At 35.0% G+C, this 19529-nt stretch overlaps 4 protein-coding genes across 11 annotated transcripts in view; 2 read left to right on the plus strand and 2 right to left on the minus strand.

Annotated features, from left to right (window-relative positions):
• LOC132200134 (paired box protein Pax-6-like) overlaps positions 1-8606 on the minus strand; it is a 70011-nt gene extending 61405 nt beyond the window's left edge. For 2 of the 6 annotated variants that reach the window (XM_059625366.1, XM_059625365.1), the window contains exons 1-2: positions 1951-2049; positions 1554-1691 (exon numbers count right to left, since the gene is read on the minus strand). The gene's annotated coding sequence lies outside the window, so the exon portion shown is untranslated. Of the gene's footprint in view, positions 1-1553; positions 1692-1950; positions 2055-8507 lie in introns of those variants that run through there. The other 4 variants (XM_059625360.1, XM_059625364.1, XM_059625363.1 and 1 more) reach the window with 4 other exon arrangements.
• LOC132201984 (uncharacterized) overlaps positions 1783-19529 on the plus strand; it is a 43452-nt gene continuing 25705 nt past the window's right edge. Inside the window, exons 1-2 of the mRNA XM_059628558.1 lie at positions 1783-1818; positions 2198-2354. Of these exons, the coding sequence (XP_059484541.1) occupies positions 2266-2354 (89 nt within the window). The 5' untranslated portion in view covers positions 1783-1818; positions 2198-2265. The remainder of the gene's footprint in view (positions 1819-2197; positions 2355-19529) is intronic.
• Positions 11089-13364, minus strand: LOC132201213 (baculoviral IAP repeat-containing protein 1f-like). Of its 2 annotated transcripts, none has more exons than XM_059627198.1 (4): positions 13260-13364; positions 12770-12802; positions 12030-12487; positions 11089-11734 (listed from the first exon to the last, which is right to left on the minus strand). In XM_059627198.1, exons 3-4 carry the CDS (start codon positions 12468-12470, stop codon positions 11276-11278), a joined length of 900 nt encoding a protein of 299 aa, XP_059483181.1. In that variant the 5' UTR covers positions 12471-12487; positions 12770-12802; positions 13260-13364; the 3' UTR covers positions 11089-11275. The 2 variants fall into 2 exon arrangements, with proteins under 2 accessions (XP_059483181.1, XP_059483182.1); XM_059627199.1 differs by having other exon boundaries at positions 13256-13333.
• Positions 13439-17728, plus strand: LOC132201214 (baculoviral IAP repeat-containing protein 2-like). 2 transcript variants are annotated; one of them, XM_059627201.1, is made up of 3 exons: positions 13439-13549; positions 16033-16490; positions 16782-17728. In XM_059627201.1, exons 2-3 carry the CDS (start codon positions 16050-16052, stop codon positions 17229-17231), a joined length of 891 nt encoding a protein of 296 aa, XP_059483184.1. In that variant the 5' UTR covers positions 13439-13549; positions 16033-16049; the 3' UTR covers positions 17232-17728. The 2 variants fall into 2 exon arrangements, with proteins under 2 accessions (XP_059483184.1, XP_059483183.1); XM_059627200.1 differs by lacking the exon at positions 13439-13549 and adding an exon at positions 14579-15721 and having other exon boundaries at positions 16782-17727.

Genomic DNA, 19529 nt, shown 5'->3' on the forward strand with positions numbered 1-19529 from the left:
GTCAAAGTTTATAATTGATATGAAGTTGCATTCTTTTAAACAAACGAATAACTATTATATTTTAAGTGAATTGGCTACCATTTTATTTAAAGTTACATTAGTTATTACAATTGTAAATGGTGAATTACGTCGCGTTATTTGTAATTTCACACAAATTCAATTCAATTCAACCATAAGCCAATAAAAGATTTGCAATAATAATAATATTTAAATACTGAGAATTTGCTGTTTTGTAAAATATGAAAATATATTTGTAACTAAATTGTGTAATCTGAAATTATGACTTTTTAAATAAAGTGAAGAATCCGTTTGATTTAAAGAGAAAAAAATTTGCGAAATATCTAAATAATTTTATTTTTATTAATTAAATAAAAACATAAATAAAATATAATAAAAAAATGAAATAGTTAATTAGCATTTAATTTAAAATATAAATGCAGTTTTTTAATATTAAATGCACAAACTCATCAAGTGTCAATGGGGTCGTGTAAAAACTCCACTTTCCACGGTAATGCTGCACCCTAGGCGTACTTATTACATTATTATATTGTTATCCACCCTGCGAGTCGTATGAGAGATGATGATATGGTGGCGAATGCGAATAAATAAGCTGTAGCTGTGCTGGTGCTTTGATAAAATATGCCGTAATAACGCGCCGCCCGCGCTTATCGCACTCGCAGACACGTGGCCGGGCCATGTAATAAACGCGCGCTTATCCGCAATCAAACTCAGTCAGCATGCAGCGGCCCTTTGTTCGCTATTAGGGCGCCGCTCAACCTCCTCTCACCCTCTCGTGCATGGGAGCGAGCGTGTATAACCGGCTGCTTTAATTACTCTCAAATATTTCGGACCGCGCCGCGTGCACCGCCCTGCATGCTCCGTCCGAATCGCTGCTTTTCCTTTGAAAACTGCACCCCGCGAGACTGCGTGCGCCGCACATTTTTCATATAAAAATTTCCCTTTGTGTGCGTCCGCCGAATTTGAAATACGCAAAGCGATATTGCATGCGTCTGTTATTAAATTTCTGCAACGACCACAACAGTTTTTTTACTTTTATTATATAGGAAATTGTAAAAAAAAAAAATATATAGGAAGTCTGCACAAACGCAATTCGAATTTGAAGAATGAGATGTTAAATTACCACCCCATTTATACTTAGTTTAATTTTTCGAAATAATGATCAAATGGAAAGTGGAACGATCGATCAAATCATTTAAAAAAAAGAGAGAGATTATATTTCAACCCCTCCCCAAAAATAAAAGAAAGTCCAACATGCCAAACGTGAAGAAAAAAAATGTATACAAAATAATGTCTATTTGTAAATAAATTTAAGTTTTTATGTTGATCCAGGACAGATTTAATGCAACATTTACGTCAAACATTATCTAAAAAACATGCATCCTACTGGAAAAATGATAAAATAATATTCAAATTGACCTGTTAATGGCATGTATGGCTGACTTGGCGTTTTAGGCCGAGTTAAACAAGTAAATCAGACTTAATTATGTACAAGTCTCGAAGGTCAATTTGAAAAGGTCGAAAAGGGAACTTACCCTTTTCCGGCGGCGAGTCTGACTGGCTTTCGAGCTGCCCTGACTGGAGGAATTCTTCTCACTCTGCATTTCGGCCGATTTTTCGCCAATTTCGGGCCGAATTTGGGCTCAATCTTGAGCCCAGCAAAACACGATGCACTTTGTCAACAAAGAAATCATAATATAACTAAATAGGGGCGTGTCCGATTGTTTTTGTGGGAGAAAAGCGGGAACGAATTTAGCAACCCGACAAAGTTGTCCCGACGGAATTAGTCAAAATATCGCTGTGATTGAAAATTTTTAGAACTTTGTCGATTGAATAATTAAAGCGTGATGAGGAAAATCGCTTTGTAATTTAATTTTCGATCCAAGCAGCCGTTGTCGTGCCATAAGCAATTAAAAATACGGTTTTTTTTACTTGTTGCGAGGGAATAAATGAATTGAATTGAGTCTCTGGCTTTTCGTTTCTAAATTTAATTCCAATTCTAGAAATATAAACTTTTCAAGCGCCAAAATTCTAAATCTTTCCATCAGAGCGATATTTTGATTAATTCCGTCGAGGCAACTTTGTCGGGTTGCTAAACTCGTTCCCACTTTTTTCACACAAAAACAATCGGACACGCCCACTTATGATTAGTACATAATAACTTTTCTTGTTGACAAAGCGCATCGTGCGTTGCCGGGATCAGGATTGAGCCTGAATTCGGCCCGAAATTGGCCAAAATCGGCCGAAATGCAGAGCACGAAGAAGTACTCAAGTCAGGGCAGCAGTGAGCAGGGCATGGGCCTCGGAAGCCGCAGTCGGACTCGCCGGCGGAAAAGGTAAGTTCCGTTCTTGATCTCGCTTTGCGAATTGACCTTCGAGGCTGAATTTACTTGTTTAACTCGGCAAAAAAAAGGCCGTAAACGGATCCATTTTCATTTTTTTTTTTGTGAGTTTAGAAATTGTATAAAACGCTTTTCAATATTATGATTTTGCGCAGAAAAAAACACATTTTGTACCGTTTTTTAGAAATCTTATGCTTGAATCAAGAACTCTATTTAGGACTAGACCAGGACTAGACAAAAGTGATCAGCAAGCTCGAATTTGAAATGAAAAAATTTTAAATAACTTTTAATTACAATGTTCAGATTTCAATTTACATACGAGATTGGAACATATCTAGTATATTCCAGATTTTTATGTATTCCTGAAATTTAATGAAACTGACTAAAAACTGCGTAAGAATCAATAAAAATAAAGATTACTCCAACTTTCTAAAAAAAGTAAAATTGAATTACTGCTTTTTGTGTGTGAATAAAATTTTAATGCAGTCTTCCAATATAATAAAATATCTGCTATTCATTCCAAAAATTTTACACCACTTCATATACAAAGAGTGGGAATTTATATCCCAGCATGTAGAGCCGTCCATATTACAACGATTATTTATCATTCGGCCAATTGCCCTTGCAAGTTTGGCGCGGACAAAAGAGACTCCGATCCTGACAGAATCGTAAAAACTCGAAAATATTTCTCTCCGCGCATCTGGGGCTATTTTGATATCTGTGAAGGGCAGCATTTTATCCTCTCTCATTCTGACATTGGAGAGGGAAATATATTATAAGAATGAGAAAAAACACGTGTATATAAGGAATATACGTGCAGTTGACCCTTGAATTTGGCAAATCCTCGCCGCTCGTGTAATATATTAACTAGAAAGAGAAACCCCTGTCGAGATCCATTCAAGAAAACTATTAAACTACCGAGGAAGAATTTTTCTGGACAGAAAATCGCTCGCTTTTGATATTTACAAAGAATGAATTCCTATATCTCTCTGGAGAGGAATCTCGTGAATGAGTGTTTGGGGAAAATAAATCCACAAAGAGGTGAAAAATAAGACTTTTCAATAAATGCGGGGTGTAGTTTTAACAAAGCGCAGGCGGCGCTCTTTGTGTATGGGCTGCGCTACCCTCGCGCGACACAAGTTAAAAAATACCTTTTGTGTCAATAATGGCTCTCGAACTGCGACAAACGAGGAACACATTTTTGCGGGACGCGATACATTCTATTAACACTTGGCGGCATCAAAGCTGCGCATCAGTTGGGGATATAAATAAATGTTCACACCTGGGCCCCCGAGAAGAGCGCGGCGCATTTTTCCTCCCGATGATGATGCTCGTCGGCAGTTTCAATGAGTGCCACCCTTTGTGCGCGTTAGTTCGTTTGGTCATTGTGATACATTGCAACTTTAAGAATATAAGGACTCGGAGGAGTACTTTTGTGTATTGTGATCTCTCCGATATGATCAGCGAAAATTTGAAAGATGAGAGGGAACAAATTAGCCCTGTTTATCTAATAAGTGCTTCAGATGAAGAATATCAAGAATAATTAAATTAATTTATAATTTATAATCGTATTGCGCAAAAAAAAAACTAATATAATTTTTCTTTAAAAACCAAATTTAAATTTCTTATTTCTTTACTTTATTAAATTAACATAATTTTGTATTAAATTAATTTAATTTACTCATCAAACAGTTAAAGAATGGGAAAAAGAGGAAAATATTTAATTTTTTACAAAAAATTATTCTTTCAAAAAATAATTTAAAAGACCGTGAACGAAAAATGTTTACTATGTAAATTTATTTTACAATTCATTAGCTTCTTGGCCATTCGTGGAGCCGTTTGTTTTCAATTAATTGCATAATTAAATTAATTACTTTTAAATGAAAATTTGCGGGGGGGGGGGGGAACAAAAACTTCCTAACGAAATGGACATTTGTTGTATATATTTTTATGCATTATTAATGTAAATTGCTTTGTTTTAATAGCTTTGAACTATTTCAAATATTGAATAATTTATGGAAAATTCACTTTTTTGATGATTTTCTACCTCAAACCAAAAATTTGGTCCCATTTTGATTTCCACTTATACAATATGATGAACCCATAAATTTTGAGCAATAACACAAAAGCTGACATAAAATCCGGCTGAAGCACATCTGCCTCGACGCGATGCTCGCATCGATAATTAGCCGAATCATCATGACAATGGCCGCGCCCTGCACAAATGGCCATGCGGAAAGAAGAAGTGTGAACGATTTGCCGCCGTTGCGCGTTAAACAAATCTGGCCGAAATTGAGACATAAAGGAAAAAGCCCCTATTCTCGTGCAGATCGCGACGAATCGGTCACAATTGCGTCGGGGTTTGACTCGAGTAGCGTGACCAATCGACACTGAAAAGATGTATAATGCGGGGTTGTCATTCCATTATATTTACACATATAGAGAGGCAGAGACGTCAACGCTGATCGCATTAATAATCTAATGCGAGTGCTGATTATACAATAAATATTGTAATCGCACTCACTCGCCCCCTGCGCTCATATTCACGAGAGTGCATAATACAAATTGAGCAGAGTAGTGAGAACGAGGGTATAATTTATGTCCTGTGTGTGTATATAAGTTTTTGTGGAAGGGCCTTTTTCTTTTCTCTATCGCGTTGTCATAAAGTAACTTCGAGCGTGCTCTCTTCATTTGCATTTCATGGCCATTAATGAGTAGCAGCCTTCGCGCTTGAGTGTATTTAAGACTGTGCACATTTTTTAGAGGGGATGAATGTTTCCACTGATTAGCATACATTATTTTTATTTAAAAAAATTAATGGGCAATACTTTTATTGGAAGGATTGACAAGGGGAAATTTAATGGCTATAGATTGCAAACTATCAATTGCATTGATTAATGAAAATGATATAAAAAGTTGATAGATTGAATCAAAGTATGAACGTTTTTGTGATCATAATTATTTCACATATTTTATGCATGTGTTCAATAGTGTTGCACTTTGTAGAATAGCCGATTGTTTGCACAATTATTTTGGCCAAATAGTTGGTTGATAGTCGACTTTTCTGAAAATATAAACTCAACATATTTTCACTTTGGGGTTTAGGAGACAAAAATGTAGTTCATAATTTTAGTTTCAGCCAAAAATTATATCACTTTTTATTTTTAAAATATATAATTATTTACCACTGTTTTTCAAAAACAGGAAAACATTTCATGATAAGTAAAAATTTCATCGATAAGCTGTTTTTTATTATTTCAAAGGTAATCTCTCAAAGAAAATCAAAGCATTATGATAATCTAGTACCTGTCACTGAAGCAATAGAAATTACCACAAATCAAATTTTTTCATGTATGACTTGAGTAGAATAAACAATAATAATAATTTAATTTTTATTTTGACCATTCTTAAAAATACAGACAGACATTTTTACCAATGAATTTAACTATTTTTTTGCATATCTGCAGATAAAATGAACGACATTCAGTACCATGAATGGAATGGACAAAAAAATAAATAAATCAAATAAGTAAATAAATAAATGTTGTCTAAAAAATTTAAAATGTATGGAAAAATTAATAAATAATTTAAAAATTAACACATTTTTGGCTTGGTAAATTTGAAAACAAATTTTAGGTTTTTTTTTGTATTTTCTACAAATGTTTTGGATGTGAGTTTTAGTAAAATCCAAGCAGCACATGCGATCTCATGAAAGGTGCAATGTATGTTATGTATATTATGTAATCTGCAGGCAAAAACAAGTGGCGAAAAGAGCAGGGGGCGTAATTACATTATCCACATGTCACTGCTCGCGAGGAAACAAAACTCGCTCTCGAATGTGTACATATCACACACAGCCTGCGAAATTGCTGCATGTATACGTTTTGCTGCCTTCATTTTACAGCGCAAGGGTGAAATTTTGATGAGGGCGCAGAGCAGGGCAGGAAATCTTATATATTAACTTAAATATCATCATATCGCGCGCGTGGATGGAAAAACAGAGAGAGTCGGTTCCCTCTCTGCTCGCTCGCGTCGCGTTTTAATGAATTCATTTCGGAGCGCATTAAAATTGAGAGCAGAGAGCATTGTGAGCGCAAATGTTATAAGCGCTCGTCAGCGGAGAAAAGAGCAGAAATGTTGTGTGTGTAACTTCGTTATTATATCAGCGTGTTACGCCGGAAAATTCACGTGTTACACAGTCCAGTAGTTTTAAATTACGAACGTGCCGAGGCGCGCGGAGTGAAGCAAAAAGAAAGGAACACCTTCCTCTCTTCCCATATGTGCTCTCTCGCTATATTTGATGAGAGCAAAGAGCGAATATTATATATGAAAAGGTTCAGAAGTAAGTTTCAAAACTCGGTGAAAAGTGCATGCATGGGAGGACTTTGCCTTCCAAGCAAAGTTCTAAATCAGTTAAAAACTAAAAATATATTTTGTAAGAATATAGGTTGTTAGAAATTACAAATTATAATTATTGATAAAATTTAAAACAATTGGTTATATAATTTACTTTTTTTATGATATATGCACCTTGCTTTTTTATTCTATCTGAGGAAAATTTTAAGCGATTGTACTGTGCAAATTATTCTTTTATTTTATTATTAAATCATGATTTAAATTTTACAAATAATTAGATGAATTGACAAAATTAAATAAATGATATTTAGCAAGTAGATCGACGTTTTTATTGATTAATTTTATTACTTAAAATCCTGTGGAATCCTCTAATCCATATAAATTTCAAATTTTGGACGAAAAATATTTTAACTGGCTGAAAATTTTTTAAATGCTGAACTTAATACCTGTAAATCAACTCAATTATTTTCAATCAATGAACTTCTTTTAACTTATTTAAAAAAAAAAACATTTGTTTCCGTGATCGATCTGTTAGCAATAAATAAAATAACAGGGACTGTTTCGGAAATCGCCAAATCTCGGTACAAACGAAACACAATTGCTCGATCGGTTCATAACCATTTCACGCTCGATAAATAAAAATAACACTTTGGCTCCGGACTGCTGTGTGTATGTTTGTGTAATGCAGTTAGTGCAGAAAACAAGCCTTTTCCGGAGTGCATTTCCTTTGGAGCGAGTTACGTCCACTCGATTGACCGCGTCGAGGTCCGAGGGCTGCAAACCCGCGCGACTCGTGCGTCGCGGGCGTTGCCTAACAGGCCAGGCGCAAATGACGTGCGAAACGACCGTAAATTGTACAGTACGTGTTTGCAGACAATGGCAGAGAGTGAGCCTTTTATTGCCGGGCAAACAATAATAATATTATCGCCGGCGACTAACTCAATTAAGCACGCGTCCAGATTCGATTAAGCACGCAAGATGTTTGTCTAACCAAGTGGAGGAGAGCCCATGAAAAAGCGGCGGCGTCTTATATATTCTTCACGGCCAGATGCTTTCTCCTCGATTGATGATTATTAGCCCGGTACCCCAGAAAGAATTTTTTATATTATTTACGCGTGCCGACCAAAAGGAGAGAGACGGAATAAATGAATGCAGGGGGTTGTTGCCCCTACAGGTGGAAGTAATTTATTTGGGCACCACATTAAGTGGAAACTTAAGGGTGAATATTGTATTAGAGGCGAGCTTTAAAAGACGAATTTTGGCCAAGTGTTAAAGGGCTGATCAAAGGGTCGCATTTAATAGCCAAATAGGGGAGAGAATTTTTGACTAAGCATGAAAGTTTGTGAAGAATTAGGAGTCATAAAGTACTTGAACAAACTATCTTGCAACGTGATTTCAAAAGTATTAAATTTAACAGTTTGGATTGAGGAATAAAAGATGTTTGTTCATCTTAAATAATGATTTGCAAAGTAACGTAAAAAAAAATATCATCTAGAAATTTCCAAAAAAATTTACTGCTTGAAAAAATGAAGAAAAAATACAAGATCAAATTTAATCTGATTCCTAATTTGTTTTTATTTCAAAAAATTGTCAAATATATAATTTAATCTATAAAAATTCTTATTACTAATTAATAAAAAAATCTCTTTTTTCCTGTTTTCTGTAAGCATTTCACAAAATCAATTACTTTCCTTATTAACTTTTGATCCTTATATATTTAATAACCCAGCCATGTCCACTGCTGTTCATACCCATGAAAATAAACCAAATTAAATAGAAAAATACTCTTACCTGCCAGGTGGGCTGTGGTTTTCCGCGTTTTGCTGGTTTCCGCGAATCTATCGTCAGATCGTCTCGGGTGAACCGATGATGGAGCCTGTTGATAGTAGGGCTGCTGGATGCGGTTTAGGGCGAGAAGCGGCGGCACCAACCCTCGGGGCAGGGCTGCTGCTCCTCTGGTGATCGCCCTCTCAGCCCACACTCGCCGCCCCTGCGCCGCAAACAGCTTCCTCGCGATATTTTGCGCTTTTCCAACTTGACTATATCTTCTTAATTAAATAAAGGAAATTAAAGCTTTTTTATGAAAATGGTCTTGCTGGCAATTACATGTACAATTTATATTTTAAATGACTTTTTTGAAACTATCACTTTTGTTATTCCAATTAATTTCAAAGATTTCAAACTCAAAGACGGTGAAAACGTTATCGTAAAAAGAACAAACAAAAAAAATCTCATTTCTATTTGGCCGTATCTACATTAATGTATATTTTCATTTCGCCAGCGGCAGAATCATTGCCGCGCCATAAATTTTGCGCCACATTGAACGAAATATTTGATGTATTGAGGCCCCACACAATGTGCACGCGGCTCGAAAATATAATAATATTCTTTGCCAAAACCGATCGCAGCGTTCGGCGGCAGTTTCCATGACAACAAACCAGGCAATCACGCAGAATGAGCCGCCGAGGCATCTCTTCTCTCTCTCTCTAGCACCAGTTATGCATGATTCATCGTCCTTCCCTCGTACTTTACTGTTGGCATTGCTTTGTGTATAATGTGCGTAGTACGTGCAAAAATTAATAAATGCACGTTGGCACTTAAATAGTGCAAATGCGCGTGGAAATTAATTCAAGACACCGATATTTTCTCAATCAAACATTTGCAACAATTTAACCGTCAGTACAGTAAAAAATAAAAAAAAAACAGATTTTACTTCGAATTGATTAATCACTTATCAGAAGCGAAGAAATAATAAAATAATAATGACCAATTTCTCCACTTTTAAAGTAGTTTCATAAATATTCCAAACATTTATAATAATTTAATTAAATTAATCTGTATAGGCATTCAACACATATTGAGAATCAATCACTTTTCAAATTAATTGAGCTTCATCTTTACTGATTATTGCTTGCGTGGTTTTGAAAATATATTTTATTTACTTACTTAAAATATCAATCTTATCAAATGTAAATATTTTTATAAATATACTTAAATGGTAACAATTTAATGCGAAAATTAAATCAAGATAAGATAATTTAAAATGTAAAATTTAAATAATTTAATTTGATTCAAAAATAATTATTTCAACGTAAATTTTTTTGTAAAATTATAAGAACAGTACATAATTTTACTATATAATTTGCCAATTTTATTTACAAAAATTTTTATTTGCCCAATGTTAAATTAAGTCCCAATTTTATAAATTGGGACTTAATTTAGCCAATCTAATTTGAATATTTTGATCTTTTTTTGTGTGTGGAAGTCCTAATAGTTTTATTTTTGAGTAAAGATTTAACAACTTGCAACAATAATTTGTTGGAGAGATATTGAAAGGCAGAGTAGAGCACGAGCGAAATAAAATAACGACTGCCGGGACAAAGCTCGCTCACAATACAGCAATTGGAGGACTGGCAGAAAATCGTAGGAAGCAGCTCAAGAATTATATATTTCATTTTGTTCCTTTTCTTTCCTTATGCCGGCGTCGCCGTGCAGCCTCGTCGTCTTCTTTTCACTCGAATGATTTGTCAAACAAGCGGAAAATGAATTTCCCGAGTTAATTTAGGAGAGAAATGGCATCAGTGTATGGGTAGAGGGCTCCGCTGCCAGCGACATTATAATGTGCCTGCTGCTTTCCTCCTCCGCCCCCAGCCGCCTCCGCTGTCTGTCTTTCTCTCTCTCTATATACACAGTGTATAATATAATGTACGCGCGCAGGATCAATCAGCGAAGAAAGGAATTAACGCACTCTTGCAAAACGTTGATAAGATTAACAACCACTTCGTCTTCGCCCCGAGAAGACTGCCTGCTTCTTCTTCGTCAGGCCTCCGACCCCGTCACCGTATATTTATACAAGAACCTTTTCCTTCGCAGCACTCACGAGCTGGCTTGCAAAAAAATAAATTGCCCCCGCCTGCACTCGACTTCACCCAGAAATAATAAATTTTCCCACTTTCTGCCGTGCGTGCTGCCAGAGACAAGATAACAGTTTAGGACTCGAAATAAAAGGTTAATATCAAAAGTTATTTGATCATAATGCGATTTTGGAAACTATAAATTTAGGCTAGTATGAAAGTAAAAATATTAAAGGCACTCCAGCGATGGATTTTATTCTTGAACCGAAACAACGCAAAGTTTCATGACAGACGACAAAATTTAAAAATTTATATTCTTAGGGGCATGAAACAAACAGGTTGTGCCAAACCTTTCCCTCTCTGTCTCCAAACTTTTTCTGAGTAATTCAGGGCGAGCACAGAATTTAAGGCACACAAATCTTAAAATGTATTTAAATAATAAAATATGAGTCATTCTAGATTTTTCTAAAGCATGTTGGTTAGAAAAGTCCATTTGGAATAATCTGATGTATGAAAATATGTGCAAAGCTAAATTTATTTAAATCTTTATAATTTTTATTCAAATAAGCATGTATGAAATACACAGTAATATTACAAATTTCATTTATAAAAAAACCTTAAACCTTTTTTTTTTTGAAACCACAGCCCTCAAATTGCATCTAATTTATTAACAAAGAAGCAACGTAAAATATATGGCAATGCAGTTCAGTTCTTTTCATTGTGATCATGTTGATTGTTTTGTGGTTCATCAAGAATTTGCAGCTCAGCAATAATTTCTGGAGGTCCCTCAGAAGCTTGGTCATCTGCATATTCTCCCTGCACAGGTTGAAAATCTGCAGGTTGTCCTTGTCCGTCCACAAGCTGAACAGCCGCAGGTTGTCCGTCGATAACTTGGTCAGTGGCAGGTTGTCCCTGTCCCTCTAGTTGATATCTTTGCTGATCATGATCGGGTTGATAGGCCTCCGCGCCAGTTTTTTTCTCCCCAATAGAGTCCTGTGCAATATCCACAATCTCCTTGCCGATTGGGATGTTCTGGACGCCTTCTGGGTTTATCAAAAAGGGGCATTCCTTGTTCCATTGTACATGCTGATCATGAACGTTGTCTTGTTGCTCCCATTTGTAAATTTGCACACAGCAAAAAGCACAACGGCAGAGGTCACCATCCTAGTGAAAGATATTTTTAAATATAGTTTCTTAAAGTTTTTTCAATTTTTCATATTTTAATTTAATAATGCGATTGAGCGTTATATCAGAGCTAGAATTTTTTTTTAAATCTGACAGTTAATTTATCCTGATAATAAAATCTTTAGAATTACGCCATTTAAAATAAACACAAGACTGCATGGCAGAAATTTTAATAATAATTTGGATGAAAATCTACAAATAATTCTTTCGACAACTATTTTTTTTTACGCTGACAAAAGTAACAAGGTAGAAATTTGATTAACTTGTAACTTACTCCTTCATAATAAAATCCGTCAGCGGCCAAGTCTGCAGGAGAAACATTCCAATCTTCCTTCTTCAAAAGCGAGTACAGCCGGTGCGACTCGAATTTGTAGTTGCGGAGGTTGACGCTCAGAGGGAAGTTTTTGGAATCATTTGAATGTATCAAACAACTTTTTTGACTCAAGATTTGGTCCTTGTCCAATTTGGTCCAATTGTGGATTTCGCTTTCATTGATAACCAGGTGGCAAAAGTTGCACCGCAACTTCATTCCTCCATTTAAGAGCAGACAGTAAAAACCAGCCTCAGCCAAAGTCTCGAAGTCACCTCTGAATTTCTTTCGAAAGTCCACAGTGAATGTAAAATAGCGGTGTAAGGCAATGTTGAGATTGAGGAGATGTACTTTATCGTTTTTCACGGGAGCTCCAGCACACAATTGATCCTTTGACAATGACATTTTCTCCAGATTTGGAACTGGAATAAAATAGAAAATGAAATTTCATATTGTGACGACCATATTCAGTAATAATATGGTCGTCACAATATGTACTTTTTATAGTTTAAATACGTCACGAGCAAATTTATAATTTAAAATACTAAATATTATGTCACAGTATGTAAAATTTTTTTGAGGAAAAAAATATATGATTGATAAAAATATTTGAGTAATTCAAAAAACAAACCAAAAGACTGGGCCGGGTTAGATTTTTGTAAAGCACTAATTAATTTAATAAGTAGCTTATTGGCTTTACTTACACAATAGTTGTCAATACGGGCTGCCAACGTCTGCTGCGTATGGAGAATAAACAGAGTTATTTATATTACTAGATAACTTCATGCGGATGCGACATAAATAATATAGACTTATAAGTCTAATACTTAAAGGAAAAAAGCTTAGACTTTTTAGAAAGTGTTTTCATAAAATGTCTTAGCCAATAAAAGTCTATGGTCATTCTTATCTGGCCTCTAATAGGTAAAATATGGGGTGAGTGTGCAGGAACAATACAAAATATCTTCAGAAAGATTGCTTGAAGCTAAATTTACACTCAGAGAAGAATACATATTTAAATATTATTTTATAAAGTTTTCCCTAATAGGTGCAAGAAGTTGCTGCAGTTTTTTTTCCAGTTTCAGACATTTGCATAGAGTAGAATATTTTTCTAGCTGTAAGACAGAACGCACACCACAATCTAGACAAAAAAAAACATTAGCTAACAAAAATTTCGTTTTCTAGGTTAATACCTACAGTAAGCTCAGCTGTGGCCCTGTTTATGTAACCATCCAGAACAATCTAGACGTTTCCTATTCGAACTAACAGCGGTGTAAAATTTTTATCTGTGACGTTGTTCCAAAGCTATATCTTATCTACGTTTGCTTTCAAATTTTCTGCGAATTGCCCAGCAATCAATCAGTACACGTGCGCAAAGGCTCTATTATGTTGGCCAAAAAAAAGATGTCTTCCGCCGAGCCATAAGGCCCCATGGCTCTGACGGCAGCCGTGTACCAACATAATTTTGGGATGCGCAGCCTTTACACGTGCGTTAAGTATACACAATAGCAAAATATTATTGTGCTTATTAATTTTTGCAAATGGAAATTACCACTAAAAACTTTGAAAGCTTATTAAAACCAAAAAAGCTGAGCATCAAATATGCCTAAATACATCGTTTTCACTTAGATTGTTTTATATAGCTATATTACTAAATATATTTTATAAAATTTTTAATAATAATCTATTTATTTAAAATATTTATGAAATCTCAATGCAAATAAATTGTGGTTTAGATGTTTTTATAAAATATTTATTAAATTATCTTTAAATTGAATTTAAAATTTTATTTCAATGAAGTTATATTTATTTGATAGAAGAAAATGATCATTCAATGATAATAGCAATAAAATAATGCGTATTTTTAAATTCTAAAAGACATAACAAAAATTATTTGTGAAATGTCTACGTATTGTAAATTTTATACATATTCGCATTGAGAGTATTTAGTTGATTTACTTATTTGGCTCCATAAACTGCCACTGATAAGTTAACAAAACTTTAACCCAAAAAAAGTTGGTTCTTAACACTTCAATTAGTTTTCAATTTTATAACTGTTAAGATTCGTTATATTTTCAGAGGGATTTTGTTTTAAAAAGTATTAAAAGGCAAATTTCAGAATTGATAAAATTTGTTTGCATTGGTCAAAAATAAATATAATTGCAATTGGAATTTTGTGCATAGCATATTTAATAAATAATAATATTTCTCAATCTTCTTCCAACTTAAGAATGAACTGGCCAAAGTGGCTTGAAACTGCCATTGCAGAGTCTATTAATATAATTCAAGGAAAACCACAGTGAGGAGTCAAAAAAGAATTACTCCCTCTCTCTTTCTTAACTCATAAATCGTACAAAGGAAAATTTTTGCAAGTACTGTTAAAGTTACAAAATAAGCAAAATCTTTACATTGGCCTCATTGACTTTATCACAAAGCTCCGCTCCTTAAATTCGTTTCCATAGCGACACTTATCAGCCAATTTTGTTCTACGACATTCGATAATCATCGTTCGCCACTTTTGCTCCGAATGAGCATCACTCACTGAAGAGATGCAAAATCTTCTTCCCTTTGCGAGAGATCTTTTTGACGCACTCACATCATATATTTGTGACACTCGGTGCGCACACAAGAGCAGCGAGTTACGCATTACTTGGGCATGAGGAGAGCTGAATGCGCAACACATCCGCAATCATTCTCAGCTTATTCGTCGCGCGCCAAATCCCGTCTGTCACACATGAGGTGCTTTCTTTGCTGGCCGCGGCCGCCGCCGCCGCCGTCCACCGACTGAGTCCCCGCACCTGTCCCACTAGATCGACGCCAAACGATTCCGCACGCACGTGCTCACACGAATGGCCTGTTCACACCTTCGGCTTTGCACTCCCACAATAATATTAAACGGAGGGTCCAGTATAGAACCATGAATTTAATTCAAGTAGCCTTACGGATGGAATCACCTTGTAGGAAAATCTGATCATTTAATGTAACAATTTGTCCCATTCTAATATACATAAAATATCTAAAGTGTGATGTTAATTGGATAGAAAAGGTCTAGGAAAAATTGGACTCTTTAGTCGTTGTAAAATAGATGAGCAGTATCCCTTTTTTTGATTGACCTTTATTTTCCCCGCTTTATTTTGAATTGTATTATATATAAAGGAACTTTAGGGAGTGAAGTAAATTATTAATTCTAAATTTAGAATGCCCTTGTTTTTATCGTCATTAGATAAATCCTCTCTGTTACTCTGCAGTTTTAAACAAATTTGGCCACTTCATTCTTAGCTTGGAAGTAGATTGAGAAATATTTTTTGTTTATAAAATTTTCTATACAAAAAAATTGTAATTGAAATTATATTGACCAGATGCAAAAAAAAAATTACAAATTATGGAAATGCGCATAGCTTATTTAGACTTTTTTAAGCCATATTCCTCTGCGAATCTAACGAATCTGAGCAATTATAACATTGAAAACTAATTAAAGTGATTAAGAATTAACTTTTGTGAGTTTATGCTTGCGTTTAGAAAACTTAATCTTGCAATATCGCTGTGATAGCTTATCAAGCCAAATATTAGTAACGCATTGAAATACTCTCAATGAGTACATGGATATAACGCAGTAGACGCGTTCAGCCCGTGGGGGCCGTGCGGCAACTACTTTACGTGTAAGTAAATAGTATAAGCATCAATACTTGTCTTACTATATTAATGAGTGCCATACAAAAATCTCACTTGGCCCATCAGCCATATCTCTCTTTTGGATAGCACTCGATATTCTTCTCTTTTCAAATATTTATATCAATTATATGCTCTATTATAATAGATTATATATTTGTCTGTTATGCATATTTCCACAAAACTTTGAGCATATAGTGACATAATTTGTTAGATAAATTATCACGACGCATATTATCATGACGTATATTACAATTATAGAAAAAAGTATGATGAAATTTCATTTTCTATTTTATTCCAGTTCCAAATCTGGAGAAAATGTCATTGTCAAAGGATCAATTGTGTGCTGGAGCTCCCGTGAAAAACAATAATGTAGATCTCAAACTCAACATTGCCTTTCACCGCTATTTTACATTCCCCGTGGACTTTCGAAGAAAGTTTAGAGGTGACTTTGAGTCGTTGGCTGAGGCCGGTTTTTACTGTCTGCTCTCAAATGGAGGAACTCATGAGTTGCGGTGCCACTTTTGCGACCTGGTTATCCATGAAAGCGAAATCCACAATTGGACCAAATTGGACAAGGACCAAATCTTGAGTAGAAAAAGATGTTCGATACATTCACATGATTCCAAAAACTTCCCTCTGAGCGTCAACCTCCGCAACTTCAAATTCGAGTCGCACCGACTGTACTCGCTTTTGAAGAGAGAAGATTGGAATGTTTCTCCTGCAGACTTGGCCGCTGACGGATTCTATTATACAGGAGTAAGTTACAAGTTAATAAAATTTCTACCTTGTTACTTTTGTCAGCGTAAAAAAAATAGTTGTCGAAAGAATTATTTGTAGATTTTCATCCAAATTATTATTAAATTTCTGCTCTGCAGTCTTGTATTTATTTTAAATGGCGTAATTCTAAAGATTATATTATCAGGCTAAACGTATTGTCAGATTTTAAAAAAATTCTAGCTCTGATATAACGCTCAATCGCATTATTAAATAATATATGAAAAATTGAAAAAATTTTAAGAAACTATATTTAAAAATATCTTTCACTAGCATGGTGACATCTGCCATTGTGCTTTTTGCCGTGTGGAAATTTACAAATGGGAGCAACAAGACAACGTTCATGATCAGCATGTACAATGGAACAAGGAATGCCCCTTTTTGATAAACCCAGAAGGCGTCCAGAACATCCCAATCGGCAAGGAGATTGTGGATATTGCACAGGACTCTATTGGGGAGAAAAAAACTGGCGCGGAGGCCTATCAACCCGATCATGATCAGCAAGGATATCAACTAGAGGGACAGGGACAACCTGCCACTGACCAAGTTATCAACGGACAACCTGCGGCTGTTCAGCTTGTGGAGGGACAAGGACAACCTGCAGATTTTCAACCTGTGCAGGGAGAATATGCAGATGTCCAAGCTTTTGAGGGACCTCCAGCTAAGCTACGAATTATTGATGAACCACAAAACAATCAACATGATCACAATGAAAATAACTGAACTGCATTGCATTATACATATTTTACGTTGCTTCGTTGTTATTGCATGTAATATCACTTATGACACAATAAGAGAGAGAAATAATGATAAATTAATAAATTATTTCATCTAATGCAAATTGAGGGCTGTGGTTTTTAATTTTTATCTTTTTGTCTATGTATGCACTTATTTTTTTATTATTATTTTTAATTATTTTACCTTTTACTAAAAGTTTGAAGTGTTTTTATTATATAATTAAAATTCAGGCAGAGGTTGATGTTAAACTATGAAAACTGACAGTTAAAGAACAATCTGCCATTGTGATGAATTGTTAGTTTTGGAACGAAAATTAATTGAAAATGATTGACTTAATAACTTTACAGATAATACTCTAGAATTTTAATATGGAGTGCAAAATAAAATAATTTCAAGAATTGATTGGATTGTAATCAACTAATCAACTTCCTCTGATTGTGAGACTATTTTTCATATTGTTCCAAAGAAAGAAAATGAGGCTTATTTGGGAGTGGTTTCGATTTTTTTCCATTTTTAAAAAATAAAAAATGAAACGTGTTAACATTTGTTTAAATTTTGGCCTAAATATTTTAAAATTCGCGAAAAAAAATCATATTTTCGAATTTTAGCTTTGTAGGCTTTGCAATTGCACTGAATAAAAAACTAATTGCCGGAGTAACCTTTGTGTCGAATCAAAGCGGCTTTGTGTCGATCGCATGGTGGGTGCAGTGCAGAAAAGCCGCGTCTCTCTCAGGACGCGACTCAAAGGCTCTTTTGCTTGATTAACACTTGGTCACAGCTGGGTAATTTCTCTCCATATACAACAACTCTGTCAGTGCGCGCCTCTCTAAATATAATATCTGCCGCACACGCCCGGCCCTTTGCCTTCTAATAGAGATATGGGCACCTAATCAGGTGTAAACTGTGAACCTGTGGCTTCCCCATCGGCGACCGACTCGCCTGCCATAAACGCACACACGCGCCTGCATGACGGACCTTCGCTTTCGAGCCTTTCATCATTCGACTACAAAGAGCTCAACAAACAAAAAGGGAATTACAATTTCACCGATTTGCATTTGTAGAAATTTCGCTCTCTCAGCTGCGGCCACGAATGGTGCAGCAAGCACCATCAGTGGTCGCGCGAGGAAGTGCCGGTTTTACCCCGACATTATATATTCGCGTTATTGATTTATCAGAAAATTGATTGCGCGACTAATTGAAAGACAATTTGTAAAACTTCTTCGTTTTATTTTGTGGTAGAATTTTTTTGATTCATGGTGATTTGAATTTAAAATCAGCTTTTCCTCGATGGGTTTTTGTTAGTTGTTTATTGTTTCAGAAAAACAATATCCTGCTCTACATGTTTCGGCTTTTGGAAAAAGATTTATTTTTGTACTAATTTTTGTCGAAATGTTTTTCGCAGCTCATGAATTATGGCTGCAGCCCGTAGCTGAAACATTAGAGCAGGGTATTGTTTTTCTGAAACAATAAACAACTCACAAAAACCCATCGAGGAAAAGCCGATTTTAAATTCAAATCACCATTCTTCGTTTTAATTACCGTTTGCTGGCTCTCCCAAGTTTTGTATTTTCCGATTATTGCATTAATCAAATTGTTTTTGCAAATAAATTTTCTTTTTTTAAAATGGCTTAATTCTTCCAAAAAACTTTATATGAATTCTATACAAAACGGCAGCTTTTGATGAGCCTTTGTACAGTATTGAATCATTGTAGATTGAATTTTGAAAAAAAAAAAACATTTCGTTCTTTTTGTTCATTAAATCCTCAAATTTTAACTCTTCCTATTTAAACCCGCCAAACCAATAAAAGAAATCTCTACTTGTACCAAAAAATGAACTGGCAAGAATTGTTTCAAGCTAAATGATTTGACAACATCTCGATAGAAAACAATGGTTTATACCTTTTTCGCGCTGCATATTGAATGTGAAAGTTGATGCTTTAAAAATCTTGCACGTTTTTGTATGCTTGGTAAAAAATGTCCTGCTGTGCAAATCAATGTATAAAAAAAAACCAGTCGGTCGTTGAGAGTAAATAAAAATATACAATTTTTCCAACGCGGCAGCCCTCATCAAAGTACAAATACGCGAAAAATTCCTTTGTTTGCACATTATTATTTTTCAGAATTACTCGGTGGAAAAATTTAACGACGCTGATGGAAAATTAGAGCGGCAAATGAGCAGCATTTGAGGTTGTGTTTTGGAGCGCGCGCGCGCAGCCGAATAATAAAAAGCAGCAAGCTCTGTGTGTGAAATGAAAAATTCACAATTTTTTTTTCGCAAACGGC

This window comes from Neocloeon triangulifer, unplaced genomic scaffold, assembly GCF_031216515.1.
Source record: "Neocloeon triangulifer isolate White Clay Creek 2 clone unplaced genomic scaffold, ASM3121651v1 ptg000014l, whole genome shotgun sequence".
Lineage (NCBI taxonomy): Eukaryota > Metazoa > Arthropoda > Insecta > Ephemeroptera > Baetidae > Neocloeon > Neocloeon triangulifer.